General features: G+C 35.9%; 2 protein-coding genes across 3 annotated transcripts; both read right to left on the reverse strand.

Moving 5' to 3' along the window:
- Positions 1 to 798: 798 nt before the first annotated feature.
- On the reverse strand, positions 799 to 5,625 carry LOC112509650. 2 transcript variants are annotated; one of them, XM_025114720.1, is made up of 7 exons: positions 5,447 to 5,625; positions 5,204 to 5,315; positions 4,070 to 4,153; positions 3,929 to 3,968; positions 3,288 to 3,356; positions 3,092 to 3,201; positions 799 to 1,231 (listed from the first exon to the last, which is right to left on the reverse strand). In XM_025114720.1, the coding sequence occupies exons 1-7, from the start codon at positions 5,601 to 5,603 to the stop codon at positions 1,096 to 1,098; spliced, it is 708 nt and encodes a 235-aa protein (XP_024970488.1). In that variant the 5' UTR covers positions 5,604 to 5,625; the 3' UTR covers positions 799 to 1,095. The 2 variants fall into 2 exon arrangements, with proteins under 2 accessions (XP_024970488.1, XP_024970489.1); XM_025114721.1 differs by lacking the exon at positions 4,070 to 4,153.
- Positions 5,626 to 7,292: 1,667 nt separating this feature from the next.
- LOC112509799 (exocyst complex component EXO70A1-like) lies at positions 7,293 to 20,291 on the reverse strand. The gene is made up of 12 exons (XM_025114965.1): positions 20,030 to 20,291; positions 18,542 to 18,637; positions 16,444 to 16,649; positions 15,282 to 15,521; positions 14,578 to 14,716; positions 13,956 to 14,168; positions 12,596 to 12,801; positions 11,573 to 11,773; positions 10,824 to 10,923; positions 8,945 to 9,054; positions 8,711 to 8,857; positions 7,293 to 7,679 (listed from the first exon to the last, which is right to left on the reverse strand). Exons 1-12 carry the CDS (start codon positions 20,267 to 20,269, stop codon positions 7,580 to 7,582), a joined length of 1,998 nt encoding a protein of 665 aa, XP_024970733.1. The 5' UTR covers positions 20,270 to 20,291; the 3' UTR covers positions 7,293 to 7,579.
- Positions 20,292 to 20,439: the final 148 nt, after the last annotated feature.

Below are 20,439 nucleotides of genomic sequence, written 5' to 3' on the forward strand. Positions count from 1 at the left end.
TGAGCTGAGATAAGTTACATAAAGAAGCATTCAAAGAAAACACAACACATTGATGCAATATACATAGCTGACAGATAAATCTACACAACAAATTGGGTTCTATGATCAATCTAATAGAATATGTCAGATATGAAACAAGAATAAGGAGACACTCATTGTTATATACACCAGCCAACCATGAGAAAGACTTGCTTAATCTGACAACAGGCAGTACATTACCAACGATCTCGCGCTGTTTTTAAGTTAGAACAAAAATTCATATAGCTACCTCTAGAAAGCGCAACAAGTAAGCAGAAAGAATAAGAGTCTTATATGAATCATTTACACATACAATTACGGAAGCCTACTCAGACTTGGTTACAAGATCATGGCTGCTGTTAACAAATGCTTTTTTTGAGATAATTGTTCATTTTCCTTGATTTTTCATTTTGTGCCTAATATTCATTTATTCTTGCATCATGGAAATGGGACCCACAATATAACAAATGAAAAAAGAACAAAATCCACAAAAAACAATGGAGCCTATATGCTTTATTATATGAAAAAAGCAGACATCAGAATTTATGAACTACTCTGTTTGATGACAGAAAGTGTATCAAGCAGGATATTTAAGATGCTAAATATTAAACAATATAGATTCAGCTTACCAACATGGCAGCCTAGCATTTGGGCTTAGAAATTGGACCAGATCCAATCTAATTAAGCATACCATGGTCCATGGGAAGGATCACCATAAGTATTTAAGGTCTATGTACTCATACCTCTTAGGCCTGCAAAATCAAGTGCACGAGAAAAGACTAACGACGATTGAAGATTTTAATAGTGGAATATTATGTGTCACTAGTTACCATGGATACTAACAGATTATACAAAATAGATTATAGTGTCATTTATATATATATTTGAATATTTCTCCACTCTGATGTTAACTCATGACAACAGAGTTTGTTGAACCCATGCTACTCGGCCATTATATTACAGCAAGCTAATGTCACATGCTATAGCAGGGTGCCCAGACTTATAGAAGTTGACAAGCCAGCTAAGACGGCACACATAGATCATACACAATGACGAATATATCCTTTCTCAAGACGATTATTTGGTGGGATCCTTCCCAAACCTCATCATAGCATGAGTTGCTAACATGGAAGCCCTTCGAGTCATTTCCATGATTTGTCCAAATAGTGGCACCTTAGAAGTCTCTCTATCCCATAGTGGCTTCTTGTTCCACCTGTAAACATTCGCTAAAAAGAGTCAATTCGATGGCTGAATATGAGGTTTCTTCAAACATAACTACAAAAAAAAGCTTGGAGAAATTGAGAGGATGTGAGTTACTAATGTTAAAAGTTCCATAAAGTTGTCCATCAATTAAATAAAATTTACTGATCTTGATGAGATGTCGTGGCATGGAGATCCAGTGAAGAGGGTTGTGGTGGTGGCTGGATAGGTGAGTGTGAGGTTCACGGTGAGGGTTGGTTAGAAGAAAGAGATGCATAGTTTCTTTTTTCTTAATGTGTTAATCGTTTTACGTTCTTTCCATTTACTCAGCGACTCGTTTATTTGTTCGGTACAGCACTTGCTTCTGGATAGGGGATGGTTTTAGCAAAGCTCCATACTCGTGTTTCCAAATTCATATCACACAAAGTTATTAACCAAAGTTTTCAATTCAAATTAAACCACCACACCACACTATTCTCAATGTGATAAACACCAAGAATGAACGCATCAACCTTCAATGTATTAGACCCTCTACCAGATATTCTACAAAACAGTAACAGCATAGCTTTAATGCTTCTATATTACCCAAACTACATGAGAGTTTCAAAATATCAAGCAAATGGCATCGTTTTCAACTTTTTGAGTGAAAGTGTCTATAAACAAGCCATCTATCAGAAGAGGGTATGACCAGAAAGGGTTGTCATAGTTGCTGTTCTTATCAAGTAGCATTTAGCTCCTATAATCTAGTTAAATCTACCTGATGTGTGTATATATATATATATATATATAAAATAGAAGAAGGATCCTGTGAGAATAGGAGTTAAGGTGAGAAGTGTAAGAAGGGATTTGGACCATTGATCACTTTTTATTAGTTTTGATCTAATGGCTCAGATCACGTCTCAAATTGCCCATGAATTAGCTTAGAAGGGTATTTTAAATGATCTTTAATTAGGATTGATCCAAGGGTGGAGATCTCTTCTTACCCTTCTCATGATAACTACTATTCAATCCAGAGACCGTCCTCCCTATCGCCCGCCCAATGCTTACTATCGAAATTGGTTCGTCATCATCTTTCTCAGAGTCTGAGCCTGACACCTCACCCTCCCCCCCCTCTCTATATACATATAATATATATATATATATATATATATATATATATATATATACACATGATTGCTAGAACTATCTCATTCCTATTTGAAGAATTCAAAAAGTTGGACACTAGTTTATCGCAGGATCAAAGACCTAAGAAATAGAACTCAAAAATCCATGATACCCAAAAAAGAGCATCCATATATGCTCTTTGAACATCTATGGAAAAACAAAGCTAATGGGAATATGTAATGTTAACAAATGGTAAAGCATTGTCAGGTAAGTTCCGACCCACATGAAAGGCTAATGCATTGTCTGTCCCATAATGGGTCCCCGGAACCCACAAACCATTCCGACTGGCGGTCAGATTATTCATGATACTGCTTGTCAAAGATTCCTAGTGTTAGTTTCAATTTTTTACAGATGGCATAGCCTTAAAATTAAGGGAAAGACTCAAACGAGGAAAGGCTTACGGTCGTAAGATCATGTATGGGGGCTGACGCCTTCCCAGTGCTCTCAAAGGGTTGAAGGGAGATAGTGCATTATGTTGCTACTTTTCGTGAAAAAAATACCAATTGAAGTGGAGGGTTTTTCCAAACAACAAGGGTCCCTTCCATGCCTCATTTCATAGGGAACCTCAGAGTGGCTCTACCATTAGTATGGAACATTTTCTTTTCCAAGTTAAATCCCCTAGTATATGAAATTGTTATGTAGAGAATAATTTAGTGCATAGTGTATGAAACGAGAATGTAAAGGAACTACTTACAGAAATTATGCTTACCAATCTTCATGACGAACGACCTTCCCATTCTCTACATAGAGCTTGATGAGTGATATCATATCAATATCCTTCCCCATGAACTTGTAGTATTGCTTGTTGTCAATGACTATCTATTATAATTCAAAAGAAGACAAAAATATCAAAAAAAGAAGAGAATACAAAATAAATGTAAAAGGTATTCCAACATATTATTAACCTCTCTCCTTCCATGAGGAAGTATATTTTCTTTGATGCTGTACTCTACAATTCGTGACTCACTAAAGACCTGTAAGTTATGAATGAGAGACGTCATATAATTCCGTGACAGATGAAGTACGTGAGAAGCAGATTGGAAGTAAATTCAAAAGCATGTCCTGTAAACACAAACTGTTTCCTTCGCAAAAAGAAAAATCTTGCACTTAGATAAGTTATAAATCTCTTAGGGCCTGTTTATTAGCAGCTTAACTAGCTTAATGGGATTTGCAGCTTATTCGGTCAGCTATACATGACTGTATGGTGATGGCTTAATGATATAGAAAGCGACTTATTCATATGGGAGAACTTTATGCAGAAAGCCAAATTTTTCCAGACCTGTCACACCCAATTAAAAAACATGTTCCTTCCATCTATGAAAAAACCCTCCTAAACAAAAACCTCCCCACTCTATAAAGACATCAATCTACACAAACAACTTTATCTATACAGGAGTTAATGGAAAACCAGCCAAACTGCCCCTAAGGATTGGCATAATTTGGAACACTTTAAATTTTTTATTACTCCAATAACTATTTAATATTCCCATCCCATTTAGGGCATGTAAATGGAATACCATAAAGAGATGAGTTGTAAGTTATTGACCTTCGAAAGAGAATAAAAGGCTGACTTGATTTGATTTATCCTGAAATCAGAAAGCGGAGTTTACATGAGTATAACCATAGAGGTAAAAGATGGAGTTTCTGGAACCAATTCTAAGCAATCAGATCACACAATTGTGCTTACCCACGAGCGCACATAAGTGGATCTTCAAAGGATGCATCAGGTGCATAGATTTCAAAATCTCGAGGTAAGGCACGCGATGCATACCTTAAATAAGCGACATTAAAATTACTTAACAAATTGTTGATTTGTGTAAGAGAAACACTTAAGTGAAGAAGAAAGACACACACACACACACACACATATATATATATATATATCACACATAGTACACAAATTCACAGTGCATAGATAACAATGTAGTATGAATTGCTTCAAATTTAATAAAATTTGTAAGCCTGCAATACAAACTAGTGGTATGCCACTCTGTAGTAAGTGGGATATAGTGATCAAAGCTACATATCAATGTTCTTAGTCTGTCGTCACTAAGAAATTTGACTACAGGAGGCACGAATTCGAGATGGACTTGGGAATTCCAACAACATACTTCCAAAGTCAATGCTAAGTCAACACATGCAAAACTCTCGGGAGGCGTTTGGTTCGCAAGATTCCGACAGAATTTGAGTTGACCAAATTCCGTTCAGCCATCTGGTTTACCTATGGAATGAAATTGAATTGAATTCCACACATTCCACCACTCATGGATTTGGTCATTCCATCACAATTGAGAAGAAACTCAATTCCATTCCATCCCATTTTTTCAAAAGACAAAATTATCCCTTTATCTTCCCTACTTAATTTACCCAGACCCATATGGACTTCATCTGAATCACCACCGACCACCACTGTTCTGAACCACCGCCGACAACCGCCGGTCTGAACCTCCCAACCACCACTGATATGAACCACTGTCAACCACCACCGGTCTGAACCAGCATGTCCCACCACCGGTCTGGAAAAGGTATTTTGGTCATTTATCATTTATTCATTCCAATTCCGAAGATATATTCTACCAACCAATCCAAGTGTCATCAGAGACCTTTACTACATTCTACTTTCAATTCAAATATCAATAAAACTTCCTGTTAAGATATCCCAAATATCAATAAAACTTCCTGTTAAGATATCCCAAATATCATTCTACAACTTAAATCATATTCCTAACTTGATAAATAAGAGAATTGCAAATCGAAAGTCGAACAACCGATCAATAAGATATCGAGAAAAAACAAATCAGCAGTAGTAGCAAAAACTCACAGGTTGAGGATATGAGGAAGTATAAGATCGGAAACTTTTTTCGACGGATCGACATCAGAGGCTCCTTTATAACATGTTTCTCCCTGTTGAACCTTTTTTGGCTCTTCGGTATCTTTCACAACAAAATTAAACCCAAAACCATCAGTACCTTCAAAATCGCCCTACGTATTCACTAGAGGAGCTACAATTTGATGTTCGTCACTGAACTTGATGAGAAATAGAATTTAAGAAGATAAAATGCACCTTTAGAGTTAGCTTCCATGGCGGACCGAGGTAAGTTGAGGAAAAATGGATGGCGATGATGAGAGAGAGTAGAAGTTGATCGTAGGAGGAGAGAGAGAAGCATGGAGGAGTAATGAGAGGATCGGAAGGGCGGCACGTGGTGGCGCCATGGACTCATGGCCAAATTGGTTTACGTATTGTTTATTAATTTATATTATTTAAAATGAAATATTATAATTAAATTATAATTTATTAAAGATTTATCTTTGAATTCGTCTAACTAATTACAGATAAACATAATTAAATAAAATATAAATATCTCATTTTAAATATAAAAAATCTAAAATATAATTAAGATAATTATTGAGTTCTAACAAAATACTTAATTATTAAACTAAAAATGAATTAAAGAATTAATACAAAAAAAGAGAAATTTTAAATAGTTAGCTTGGTACTAATATCAAAAAAAAATTATGATATCTTCATTTTTATATTTATTCAAAATTAAAAACATTATCGCTTTCTCAAAATCACATAAAACCGTATTATAACATCGACTAAGAAAAAAATAAATAAAATGAAACATTAAATTGAGATGTATCTCGTTGCATTGTGCAAGTATTGTTCTATAAAATAAATGAGCGTGGAAGTACTGTGATAGCAATTCATCATGGAAGTGTGATAATTAGGTGGTACCAAATCGTTGAACCTAATCGATGTGTTAACTGTGATAAAATTCATGTTACTCCAACAAATTGTGTTAATCGGACATATAAGGTATCAACTTCTCAGTTTGTTATAATTTCCCTTGTTTGATTACTGAGTGTGTTATCAACTATGATAAAGACATTGTGATAATCGTGTGAATCATCATCGTTTAAGACATTGTGTATTGATCCATAATTATTCTCTTATTTTCTTGAATATGTATCATTCTTGTATGAACATCTCTCTCTTTATATATATATATAGACTTGGGATCACGTGAGACCATCTTGTTTTCGTGAGACTAGCTTTTTACACTTGAAACTTCACAACAAAATGCTGTGAAGGTAACCTTCACAGTGTTTTTGCTGTAAAGGTTCAACTTTTTTAAACCTTCACAGTGTTTTTGCTGTGAAGGTTCGACTTTTTTAAACCTTCACAGTGTTTTTGCTGTGAAAGTTCGACTTTTTTAAACCTTCACAGTGTTTTTACTGTGAAGTTTCAAGTGTAAAAATGTGGTCTCACGAAAACAGCCTGGTCTCACGTGAACCCAATGGTATTCGGAAGGGGTTATTCCATTATACCATCCATTTAAAGTAACGAGTAGTTATCCATCTCATAAACCTGGTATCTATATCTTACCCTACCTATTCATTCTCAATAGCAGGTAACGAAACGAGTATCGATAAAAATAAAACATTCATTCTCATGTACAGTACAAGTCTTGAAGCATTTAAAGGAGAAAAACAAAACCCACTTCATCTAACATTTAAGGGTAGTGATTTATCCCGACTCGAACGGGGGCTAAAACGGGTCCCGGGTAGATTTAAACTAGGGTTAGGGACAAGGCCGAGTATTGTACCCCCGACCCGCCCCATAGCCGGTGTATAATTTTATTAATATATTTTATATAATTTATATATATATATATATATATTATTTATTTTCTAAAATTAGGTCTTGAACGGGGACGAGAATCAGAGTTTGATCAGAAAATAAACCAAAGACGGGATGTTAATCCCCGTACCCACCGGGAACCGGGGTCGGGGATTAGAAAACCCGCCCCATCCCCGCCCCGTTGCCATGCCTACTAGTAACATCTTCTACTCAGACCAGCTGCAACTCCAACTATATCGAAATAAGGCATTCACTCTTCTATAAAGATCATTTTTAAATCGATCTGTGTATCGATTAATAATTATTACAACCGTACATCACGAATACACGGATTTGACTTTTGTGTTGACTTTCTCGGAGTAACTATGATAGCGTTTAATAACAAAAAAAAACACTCGTAGTTCAACTTCCTTAGAATCTATACAAAATTACAAAAAGAAAAAAGGAATCTCTCGCAACGACATTAACTAAGCAAACATTCGACTAGATACAAACACATACGATGAAAAATTGCATACGTACGGTCTTGTGCCCGTGCACACGCTTTATTTTCTAAGTCTTACCCTCGAAAAATTCGCCAAGCATCCGATCAAGATCATCTGCCGAATACCTTATGTACTTGTGAGGAGTCTTCCCATTTTCGACCAATACCCTGTAACCAATGACACAAAACAACGTTACAATTTCTTTTGGGTTGAGGTTAATTCTCCAACACGAACCTAAAAATTCGAATTCTTGACCTCGAATTGCGCCAAGGTTAGCGGGCTCACTCGAGCCGCACCAGAAAGATAAAGAAACCTACCAAAGGGTTTTTGCTTTAGCGGTATCGTAGTCCTTGGCCACTTAGGAGGTCAGGGGTTCAAACCTCACCAAAGGTGAGGAGGGTGTGTGAGTTTATTTATTGCATTTATCGTATATAATTATATACTTAAAATGAGTTTTCAATTACGAGCAGGACCTTTTACAAAAACATTTAGCTCAATGAACCTTCATCTGAACATTTTACCTCGTTCGGAGAGTTATATAGCTAAATGACCTCCTCATAGATGTTATTTATATCTTAGAGTAGATTACAATTTTTGTCCCTATGGTTTGTTAATAATTTCTATTTCCGTCCCTGTGGTTTAGAAATTTCTATTTTCGTCCCTATGGTTTGCAATTTATTGCTATTTTCGTCCCTAGACTAATTCCTACCTTTAAAGTACAAGGGACCAAAACAGTAAAGAACTGCAAACCACAGGGACTGAAATAATAATAAATTGTAAATCATAAGGACAGAAACAACAATGAAATCCAAACCATATGAACATAAACCAAAGGGACAAAAATGGCAATTTTTAACAAAACATAGGGATGAAAACCGTAATTTACTCTTAAATCAAAGACCTTCCGACAAGTTTCTAGAGTATAAGAAAGTGACATTTTCAAATCTGTCAAAAGGTCATGAATTTAAAGGTTACTAAACCAAAGGTTCCCCGGTTTAAAATGAGCATGTTCCCATATAAATTTTATAAATACGTTAGAGGGTCATTTTGCAAAACCAACTTCCGGAGAAGGTCATTGAGCTAAATAGCCGAAACTGAACCAATACAGGCGGGCGGGCTCACACGAGCCACCAAGCCGGCTTGAGCCCATGTGATCATGCCTATAGTTTAAGCCCGTTAAGTTATCAGAGCATCGTACCCAAAACGTTTGATGAACGATCTGTATGCAGGCAACAAGACTTCGGCAACCGCAAGTCTCAACGATTCCCGAAGCTCCGAGTCAGGAACGGTCCACTGAGATTGTCGTTGATGAAGCTCCTCGAATTGAAGATTGAAAATCTTTAACCTAATACCACAACATTTTGGTTTCGATCAGATGAACATTTTGATGTTTTTGAAGTTGTAATCAAAAGGGTAGTGCCGAAAAACAAACCTGTCTTTCACAAGAGCTCGGGAAGCCCCGCTACTATTTCCTCCATCACCACCAGCAGAACCACCGCCGCCTGATGAAGTCAAGCCTTGAATCGATAGACACTGTAGGATCTATTGGAGGAAAAACAGACGCGTTTTCAAATAATGTCATATAGAAAGACTAATATAACGTTTTATTTCAAAATTGTCCCAAACAACTTGTTAGGACGGCCAAAAGCGTTCTATCAACTTATTGTAACACTTTTACATAGGATGCACAACTGTTAGGTAATTAGCATTCCAAACCATTGTGCTTAGCGTATGATACCCAAACCACCACATACTTCTAAAAACGCAAAAAGACAAACAATTTCAGCTATATTTTGGTTTATTTAGGGTGCGTTTGGTACACTGGGCGGGACAGAACATGGATATTGTTCCACGTTTGGCACGACTTTTATGTGGAACAGACGTAAACAGAGTGGAACAAAGTGACCCTATGGAACAAGGTGGAACAGGCCTATATTTTCCAATATAACCTCAAATAAAACCTAATTCTCTTCTAAAACATCAAATATGCAATCCTCTTTACATTTTATTCATTCTTTAAATTTTTAATTATTGTATTTTATGCTCTTTAAACTTTCACTTTATCGTCCTCAAAATATTATTTTTATACGGTTTCTATATTTTGGTTAACTTTATATAATTTATTATATATTAATTATAATAAAATAATGTATAAAATGTATAAAATAAAATTTGAAAACTAAATGAACTTTTTTATTTTTGTCATTTTAATCGTCTTGACGAAAACTTTCTAACGATGTATTTTTTGTAATAAAAATATTTATTTTATTATAATTTAATATATTACATAAATTAATCAAAATATATAAAAGACAAACAACTCATTAGGGGGAAATTGGTCATTTCATCTGTTTTGTCTTGTCCAGTTTTGTCTTACCAAACCTTAAACAACTATTCTACCTATGTAACAACCCAAAGCCTAGCTAGCTGGCCCAGAAACCTCCAAATCAACTTGAAACTGTAATAGAAGTTACTGATAGCCCACAACCTTGAGCTTATAAGCTCACAATTCCATTTTTTCTCTCATATGTGGGGGAGTTGTTACAAGCTCCCCCACTTAAATCCTAACAAAAAGTACCCTCTCTTAAGTAGGCCWGCTTTAGGTTATCCGGAAGGAATGGAATGACTAATGTGATGTGAAACCTCCACAAAGAAAAAGCTCCTTGGACTTCCCTATCCGTATGGCCGGCCAATCCGTGACAACCCCACAACAAAGAGTGAAATGCCAAGCCCTTTTTGATGCCGAAGGCAGGGCTAGTGACTGGAGTGAAGTCGTAAAAAGATAGCCGTACTGGAAGGTGCGGCTGGATCACCTCCTTTTCAGGGAGAGCTAAGTCGAATAGGAGGATTACGATGACCATAGCTCTAGGTAAATTTACCTAACGTCCTCGTCAAGCCTTCCCAACATCCTCTCTTTGTTCATCGGTAATGTGGGATTTGCCTAAGATGTTAAGAACTTCCCCTCAGGGACTCATCATCCTCAATGAGGTTTGTCCACACCATCCTGATGGTACAAGGGTTGGCTCTCATACCATTTGTAATGCCCCAAGCCCAAAGCAACAGGCTGACGCAATAACTTTTCAAATCCAACTTAAAACCATGGTGGAAGTTATTGGTAGCCCACAACTTTGAGTTTATAAGAAACTCACAAATCTACTTTCCTATCCATGTGGGACGGGTTGTTACGGTTTCTCTATTTTCTACCAACTTAAGTTTTCTTTTTGCATTCCTGATAGTATTTTGCTTCTTCAGAAACAAAGTGACAAGTAACAATAGTTTGAAATGTTCGCCAATAGATTTACTTAACATACCTTTGTCCATGCGTTTCTTTTATATTGATTGGCATGTTGTTGTACAATCCTTCTATGTCGTTGCACCCAATCATCCCCTAACAAATCCTTCGCTTCAGACCTAACACCAAAAATAAATTTCAAAATAATAATAAAAATCAATCTGGAAACCAAACCAAACAAACCCAATATATATCACACCCGGAGGCATTCGGGAGGATAAAAAGTACGCATACCTTACCCATGTCTCAAGAGACAAAGAGGTCGTTTCCGAGAAGACCCCCCCCCCCCAAGAGGCATACCTAGAAATTTTTTCAAGTGGTGGCATCATTTGACTAACAAAAAGAAGCTATGCCTATTTTCTTAAAATCATCGTTACTGTTGGTTAGTTCCTTGCTTTTTGTATGTGAGGTCCTATGTTCGAGTCTTTTATCCCGAAAAAATTCAGAAACATAATAAACCTGCATTTAAAAGCTAAAAACTAAGAAAATGATACAAATGGGAATCGAACCTGCGCCTCAAAAGGGAGAAAAGACCATGCAAACCAACTTTTTCAGAGAAACTTGTGTTATATTGTAGTTTCAAGAAATATACAGTTGCACCCAAGAAAATAATATTGTGGCACCATTCACAACCCTAAAAAAATTTACACTACTACAGAAGAACAAAGTGGTGCCCTATGCCACCGTATGCACCATAGTGGGTCCCGGGGGGGGGGGGGTGCAGAAAAGGTTTACCAAATTCAACAAGTTATGGTTTAGATATCAAACCTGCGAACAGATCTGACCATATAATGAATATTGTTCATAAGGAACAAGTTGGTCAATGCGGGATCTTTATACTGCTTTGACTTCCCTTCCAAATTGGTTTGAAGGGCTTGCATAATTCGCATCGTCACAGATGCCAGCTGAGAGTTCGAGTCGTCTCCTCTTTCAAACTCTTGGAACAATTGCTTCAATGTTGATTGATAGCTGAAGACACGTTTAGAAAATGTAACTTGTGAGCGATTACTTTGCATTTTTGCAAGTTTAGGCTTCCAAAGAAACGTAATTTTTTGTAAAAGATGCAACGTCTATTGCTTTTGATTATGCTACAACAACCTAAAACAAAAATCTTCTCTATCTATACAGACAGATTAATCCACACAGACAGCTTTATCCATACAGGACTTGATGGAATACCAACCAAACAGCCCCTTTAGGCCATGTTTGGCATTCATAAGCTAGCTTATTTTTTTAGCTTATCGAAAAAAGTCTCGTTTGGTTAGTCATAAACTAGCTTATAAGCTAGCTTTCTGAAATGCTACTTCAAGTAGCATTTCATTAAGCTCGAGGTTTTATTTTCCCAATTATGCCCCTTATTTTTTCCCATTAATTTTCCAACATGTCTTTTTATGTAATTTTACATTTCTAGCTTATCAACTAGTTTTTTATACCAAACATATTGGGAGGCTCATTACTTCAACTAGTCCCCATGTATTTTGACACCAAGAAATGAATTCTAGAAATAGAAAAGAATGTTCAACTATTAAATGAAAGCAACTAGCTTATCAGCCAACGGCTAACAACTTATCAGCTAGTTTGCCAAGCATACCCTTAATAGTGCTACTCCCTTCATACGAGCGGGTACATAGTTTTTTGTAAAAATCATTTGACTATTAGTCAAACACTTAAACACCCTCCGTAAGGGAAATCTTGTGGCAAAGAACAAAAATGCAATTCCAACTTCGAAATGAAAACATAATTATTTCTATGGAAATAAATAAAATATGAGGAATTCTTTAGTTAACTTACTCAAACAAGAATTTCACATAGTTGATCACATAGCTTGTGAGAGGATGAACAGTCCCGTCTGCCACGGCCGTTCTTGTTGCATCTTTTTCAACCGCTTCTTCGAAATCTCCAAACGTCTCTTTTGCTGTTTGTGCAAGTCGCTTCGTCAAACCTAATGCAGCTTCTCTAATTTCTTTGCAAGCTTTACCACTGAAAAGTGTTTCAATCTGCAAATAATCTGGCTTATAAGTATAAATTTCTTCATGAAAATCATCCAAAAAGTTCAAGGAGAACTAGCACTGATGGGACCCGGAGAACGTAATCGTAAAATGGTCAAAACATATAAACCTTAGGCATAGTGTTTAAAGAAAGGTAAAAGTCTAAAAAAACCCAATGGACTTTAGTGTTTGGAATGATTAAGTCCTTGGACAATTTTTTGAAACAAATAAGTCCTTGGACATTCCAAAACCTGTTAAATAACTCCTTGGACTTCTAAAACCTGTTAGATACATCCTTATGACCTATAAAGTGAATGTTTGACTACTAATCAAATATTTAAACCACCAATAAATCGCAATAAAATCTGATAGTCTTGTGGACCAAAGAGTAATCTTGCTATTTTGTAACAACTACTAATGGGCAAAGTTGTATTTTGATTGAAATCTTATGAAAATTACAAAAATGTTGCATTAGTTTTGAAACATCTTGCAAAGGACATCGTTGCATATATTTTGGGACGTTTGGAGCAATTTTGTTTAAAACATCTAGAAAAATACCATTTGAAACTAGAATTACGTCCATTTGTTGGTTTGTGCGTCTATATATATAGAGTTAGGTTCGGGGAAAACCCCCAAAACAATGAAAAATTGATAAACACCCTAATAACCATTCATTTGTATGGTATGCACATGTGCATACAAGGAATTGGAGATGTTTCCTGGTTTCTATGCACGTGTGCATGTTATGCACATGTGCGTACCGAACAAATTATTTGTATGCACATGTGCGTACCGTACAGATGAATGGTCATTAGTAGGTTCCTCAGTTTTTCATATTTTTGTGCCCTTGAATTTGACTCTATATATATAGACTTGCAATACAAATGGAAGAAACACATAAAGATGTGTGTTTCAAGTAGTCTTGCAATCTCCAAAAAAAGGAGATATAGTATCAAACCAAAATTATCCGCTATATCCCATTCGGAAAGTAGGATCTGGGAGGCAAGGATGCATGCAGACCTTACATCTACCTAGGGTAGAGAGGCCGCAAATATTAATGTGGTTATCAATATTACCAATTTATCAACTACATCTTTCAATTTGCATCTTACGACAAAAAAATTAAAAAAACACGTGAGCATTGATAGAGAACATATATATACCTCAGAGTGAAGCTCGCGCATAATCTCGTACATGTCGAGAAGCACAAATAACTTCTCTGGTGATCTCTTGCTTTTGGCAATTGCATCTCCAAAACTAAGTAGCATGGCGACGCTGCCTCTTGTAACCTCGGCAAAACATTGATCCTTAAGGGACTCAATGCCTTCAAACATTTGATCGCAAACTTTTCTTTCTGCAGCAAACAACAATTTTACCTGTTTGACACAATTAACAACTTCCTCAAGTAATTTTCAACAAAAATATAAAATGTTTGGTTATTCATCGAAATCAAAAATACCCACCAGGACAAATAAAGGAATTCATCAATTTATTTGCATAACAAGCAAGTATTCCTTTCGTCCCAAAATAAATGTCCACAATGAAAAAGGCACATAGTTTTAGAGATGTCATATTTATTAAACTTTTTAGTTAACTAAATGACAAGTTTACCCTTAATAGAAGGTATAATCGGAAAGTAGGCCCTTACTTTTGAAAGTGGACACTTATTTTGGAACAAACTAAATAGATATTTGGACACTTATTTGGGGAAGGAGGGAGTAATTCAGAATCTATCCAAATAAGGAAATGTTGCAACTTTTATGGAAAATTACTCAATGAACTTACTGCAATGCGCATAAAATGAATCCAAGTCCCAATCTTGAGTTCCAAGACCTCCCATTGTATCTTTTGGACATCATCTTTGCTAAGCTTCTCCACTCCCAATTGGTGAAGGCTTTCTTGCAGAACCTGAGATCGGGTATCCCTAACGACAAGAACATGTGCAGATATATCACTTTGAAAGAACCAGGGGGGGGGGGGGACATGTAATATTGTTCATTTTTTGTTGTATTCCGATGAAAAATATGTTATGATCATCAAACACACACACAATAATACTTGCATGAAAGAAAAAAAAATCAGACACGTAACTTTACATGCTTCAACAAATTGTTTAAATTCATGGTTATTGCTAAGATCTTTATTTTATTTTATGAGTAAGGGTGGCGCCATTTATGAGTAAATTTCAGACAGAAAACAGATAATACATGATATTTGTCTTATTCTCACTTGCAACTCATTGAATAAATTGGATCGGCGAACTTGTGCTTGGTTTAGTGTCTAAACTAGACCCCAAATCCAGCAAAAATGGGTGTTTCCTTCTCAATTTATCTCATCTCTAAAAGAAGTCAAATAAATCAATACGATCACTTCATAATGACCACCAATAAAGAGTCTTTTTACCAATAAAGACAGTCTTTTTACCTGTAAATAATGACCACCAACAAAATGGGTGTTTCAAAAAATACCAAAAAAGATAGTCTTTTTACCTGTAAATAATCAAGCATTGTTGTGCATGACCAGCTTGCACCATGTGCTGAGCTAAATCATGAAGCAAGGGCAGTACCCGAGGTGGTATGAGGACTGGAGGATTGTAAACAGCATTTTCTGCAGTGATGTGATCGGTATGACTATTGGAAGGATTTTTGCCACTTGCTTCAGGTGACCCAGATGATGGCCGTAGGGAATTGGGGAGGCACTCATATAGCCGATCAGGTTCCACAGGTTTGCTGAAAGAATTCGTTAAATGAATCAAGTAATTCAATAAATTATGCAGGTGTATCAGCTTTTCTCAACATTGAAGCAATCTTTCAGTCCTTTCTTAGTAATGGTATAATTGAAACAATGAAATTATGAAATTGGTCATTAAGAAAGTAATTGTATCAAAAAATTTAATTATTATATGTTTAAATAATCTACAAATATCGCATTTATATATATTTAAATAGAGTGAGGTTAGGTAGGAACTCCCAAAAAAATGAAAAAATGAGGAACACCTTAATAACAGTTCGTCTGTATGATATGCACATGTGCATACAAGTAATTGAAGATGTTTCTTGGTTTCTATAAACGTGTGCATGCTGGAAAAATTACTTACAAATTACTTGTATGCACATGTGCATCCTGTACAAATGAATGGTTACTAGGGTGTTCCTCGGTTTTTCATTTTTTTGCTGTTTTCCCCTGAACCCGACCCTATTTAATAAAACTACTTATGTGTTCACTTAATCTCGTATTAGAAGATCAAGAGCTAGGTTACTCAGCAGTGTAGCTCCACTTAACACCTTCTAAGGCCGTTCATCGGGTTTGGTTTTCTAGGCCTTCTAAGGTTATGTTTGGCAAATTATAAAAGCTAGCGGCCTGTTAACCGATAAACCAGTCATGTCTTGTAAAAACTAACCGATAAGCTAGATTGGAAATATAAAGGGCATAATTGGAAAAAGGTGGAAAAAAAACCGTTGAAGCTTATTGAAACGCTACTTGAAGTAGCGTTTCGTTTTAAAAAGGCAGCTTATAGCTAAGCAAAGGATTCTTTTTCAATAAGCCTAAAGAATAAGCTAGCTTATGGTTGCCAAACATGGCAATAGAAAATAAAATAAATACACATGTAAAGATCACGATAAAAAATGTTTTAGAATATTGAAAACGAGCCTGTAAGATGATAAGAGCTGTTTAAATTCATGTTCCAGTTTGGAGATAGCTTTGGAAAGCAAATTATTTGCATGGCTGACCACCCCATCACTACTCTTGAAGCTTTTATTGTTGGTGAAAAAACGAATATTGCTTCTTAGCTGCTCAATAGAATCAAGATAGCCTTCAAGATCCTCATGTGGACCTCTAAGTATTTTAGCCTCCGCCTGCATATTGGACACATATATACTCAAATCAATGGATAAATTACAATCCATTCATCCCATAAAAGTTGCAAGTAGAAGTTACGTATTGGCCAATAATGACCCTTAGAAGTGAATTGACGATATTGATTTGGAACCACAAGATGCTCCTATTTGCCTTAATTGACGGCAGCGGAGGTCCCAGGATTTTTGCTGAGTGGGTGCACCTTTAAGGTGGATCAAAGGCCTACAAAGGCATCCAATATCTTCTTAGCTGAATTCCACATTTCGAGGGATTTTTTAAATTTTTTGGTTGATTTCAAGAGACTTTTTGGTTTTGGTTGATTTCGAGGGACTTTTTTTTTCAGGTTTTTGGTTTATGTCCCTTGTATTTCTACTATCTCAGAGCACCCCTCAAAGTTCAGCTTGTGCAACTTTCATACCCTAAAAAAATTCTACTTGCAAATATCAGTTGAGCAGGTGTACGGGACCCTGTTGGGACTTCATAGATCCGCCCCTATTGACGGGTGTTTTTGATATTTGATGAACAGATAAACATTTTACTTAAACTATGTGTCAAGTCCGATAGGAAATGCCAAAACATATATCATAGAAAGAAGCATCATCTATCGTTGAAAGATAACAAAGATGAAACACTTTATATATTGGGTGCTTTTGGTGTCTTTCTATGAGCTTTTATTATTTTTATAATGAAAAATACTCATTGGATAGGTTAGAAGAATTTGTGTTGATTAACCACTAGTTCGCTCAAGAACACTACTTCCATGTCAGTGGCGGACCAGGATTTTTGCCGAGTGGGTGCACCTTTAAAGTGGATCAAATCAAAGGCCTGCAAAGTCGCCCAATGTATTTTTAGCCGAATTCCACCATTTCGAGGGATTTTTTAAGTTTTTTGGTTGATTTCGAGGGAGTTTGTCGATTTGTTTTGTTTGTTCAAGAGGACTTTTTCAGTTTTTTGGTTGATGTCCCTTGTATTTTCTAATATCCCGGAGCACCCCTCAAAGTTTAGCATGTGCACCTTCCATATCCCAAAAAAAATTCTACTTGCGAAAATCGGTTGAGCGGATGTATGGAACCCGCTGGGGCCTTCATAGATCCCCCCCTATCTATGTCCTATAATATTACGACTTTTAAATATAATGCATACCTAATGTGATGCATAATTTTACATGGAGATTGAAAAAAATCTTATAGAGGATAGAAAATGATTACAAATGAAGGAAGATGGCAAAGTAAATTGAATTTTGCTGACACATTCACCATTAGTTTACAGAAGTAACACCATGATAGACGATATAAAATTATTGCAAATGATTGCATAAAAAACCAAACGTGAATTGCAAATTGAAGTTCCACAATCTCATTTATTTATTGGTTGGTTTCCCGGGTCATTTCGGAAAATATTTATTCTATCACTGATTCTCTATTGGGAGATATGTCAAGCATCTCTTCTTAGTTTCATAATCCCTCCATCCCAAAATAAGTGTCCATAACTCAATATTTCTATTTTAGTATGTCCCAAAATAAGTGTCCACTTTCAAAATCAAGTGCCTAATTTCCAATTCTACCTTTAATTATGAGATAGAGAAATTCATTACTTCCTCTATTATTAAGGATAAAATTGTCTTTTAGTTGATTAAAAAGTGTAATAATCACACATTTCAAAAACTTTCTGCCCTTTTCATCATAGATATTTATTTTGGGATGAAGGGAGTACTATTTAGCAATGCCTTTGACACATGGAATTCTTGGAAACCTAACAAATAGCAAAAGTTGGACTTGAGAACGCAGCATGTCCGTCACAAAGGAGTAAGAAAACCATGAAAAATGTGATAATCTATGGAAGAACTACCTCGTAAAAGATCATGAATAATGAGTAGTTAACAGAAACCAACCTCGCGAGAAAGATCGAATCTGTCCAAGATAACATTAGCAGCCTTCAAAGTCTTGTCAATGTTCTCATGAGCTCTGCGTATAGCATGTGTTCTTATCTACAAGGGGGAAGAATGCGACATAAGACTAGTTGTATCCAAAACTTATCCAAAAAAATATCACAACATGATTACAAATTTCTTTAGTAAACGTTCATATTGAAGGTTCATTAGTTTTCCATTAGGGTGTTCAAATTACGAAACCCTCAACTACAAATCATTCGATCTACATCATTTTGCATCGACGGCTATGGCGACAAGATTGATCTACTGTGAATAATGGCAAAACGGCAAATAAATATAATTTTGTTGTCTATATCATTGAAATCAAACCAAAACTATCATGGGTGTTTCTGACTAATAGTATACAATGAACTTAAAGTAGACCAATGCAGTATTTTTAGCACCGGTTTTCTGAATTCCAATACAAATGACTGCTTCACGTGAAATTGGCCTATAATTTCTCAAAGATCAAACAAATTGGTGGAGTAAGAAATGACAACCCACTTTGGATGACTGATAAACCCCCAAACCAGACATACTCAATATATCCCACTCGGAAGTAGGGATGAGTGGTAAGATGTATGCAAACCTGACATCTATCCAATAGTTGGATAGTAGATCAAAGAACATATCACAACGGGTATATGTTATAAACCCCAAATTACAAAATATGATATCAAAATTATCCCGCAAAGGACAAATGGGTGATTTTCCAAACCATTGTACCTGGTTTTTCACTGTAGACAGACCATCATTTTCTCAAAAAATGCAAGAAAAAACACTAAATTTTACTAGAATTATAGACTTGGGCCAAAAGAAATGTCAAATGCTATTTTCTTTGAACCTGCATCTTCATGATATGTATGAAACTGATTATTCTTGCAAACTATTGTGTGTTTATTTAACATTTACACCAAACCATGGTTAATTTGCACAACCAATATATGTTGTGTATATGTGGTTGTTAAATTCTTGTTCACATTGATGGCATAAAAGGGTTTGTTTACCCAACAGAAAACCAGATCAAGATTCTACTGCTTCCCCTTAAAATTCAAATCCAATGCTTGCTTCATTATGAGTTTCCCTATATTTTCCCATAATTCAAATGAATATCTAAAGTGGGTACTGAATGCTTTCCCCTAAAATTCAAATTCAATGCTTGCTTCAATATGAATACCCCTATATCACATAAAAGGGTTTGTTTAACCAACAGAAAAGCATATCAAGCTTCTACTGCTTTCCCCTAAAATTCAAATCCAATGCTTTCAGTATTAACTCCCTGTATTTTCTCATAATTCAAACAAATATCTAAAGTGGGTATCGAATGCTTCCCCTAAAATTCAAATTCAATGCTTGCTTCACTATGAATTCCCCATTATTTCCTCATAATTGGATCCTAAGTGGGTATTTAGTAAACTTGAAAAAAACAGATCAAGAAGTTCGTTTAACCTGGGTGGGACGCATGGCGGTTTCTAGGGCAGAAAGACGGTGGTCAAAAGAACCCAGAATGGAAACCATTTTGTCTGTGATTGATTGACTCTTGTGCAGCGAGTCTCTCATCATCGCCGCTTTATCGCTCAGATTATCCTTCGCCGCCGCTGCTAGAATCGGAACCCCCATATTCCGTTGAAAGAAATTGTGAGAATAATTCTTGATTTTGGGGGTTGAAAGGGTATGAGTGCGTAGCATGTAGAGGTGGTATCATGGCTGTCTGAATAATGGGTGTTGTTGGATTTGGATCTTTCTTACGAAAAGTACATTGATTTGTAGGTCTAAATGGGTCCACCATTGTCAAGTATGTTCTAAGATTGTCCAACCAATTATACTCCAAAATAGAATGTTACAAGACATCTTATATC

This window comes from Cynara cardunculus, assembly GCF_001531365.2.
Source record: "Cynara cardunculus var. scolymus isolate 2C chromosome LG 3, CcrdV1, whole genome shotgun sequence".
NCBI classification, from domain to species: Eukaryota; Viridiplantae; Streptophyta; class Magnoliopsida; order Asterales; family Asteraceae; genus Cynara; species Cynara cardunculus.

Bases quoted from the DNA above. Each gene is read 5' to 3' on its own strand.
- LOC112509650 (XM_025114720.1), bottom strand. From the start codon at position 5,603: ATGAGTCCATGGCGCCACCACGTGCCGCCCTTCCGATCCTCTCATTAC. The intron at 5,316-5,446 runs GTGCATTTTATC...TTGTTGTGAAAG, and splicing joins CATGGAAGCTAACTCTAAAG to ATACCGAAGAGCCAAAAAAG. The intron at 1,232-3,091 runs GTAAGCATAATT...GAATGTTTACAG, and splicing joins GTCGTTCGTCATGAAGATTG to GTGGAACAAGAAGCCACTAT.
- LOC112509799 (XM_025114965.1), bottom strand. From the start codon at position 20,269: ATGCTACGCACTCATACCCTTTCAACCCCCAAAATCAAGAATTATTCT. The intron at 18,638-20,029 runs GTTAAACGAACT...TCCCCCTTGTAG, and splicing joins CCGCCATGCGTCCCACCCAG to ATAAGAACACATGCTATACG. The intron at 14,169-14,577 runs GTAAGTTCATTG...TGTGTCAAACAG, and splicing joins TTCATTTTATGCGCATTGCA to GTAAAATTGTTGTTTGCTGC.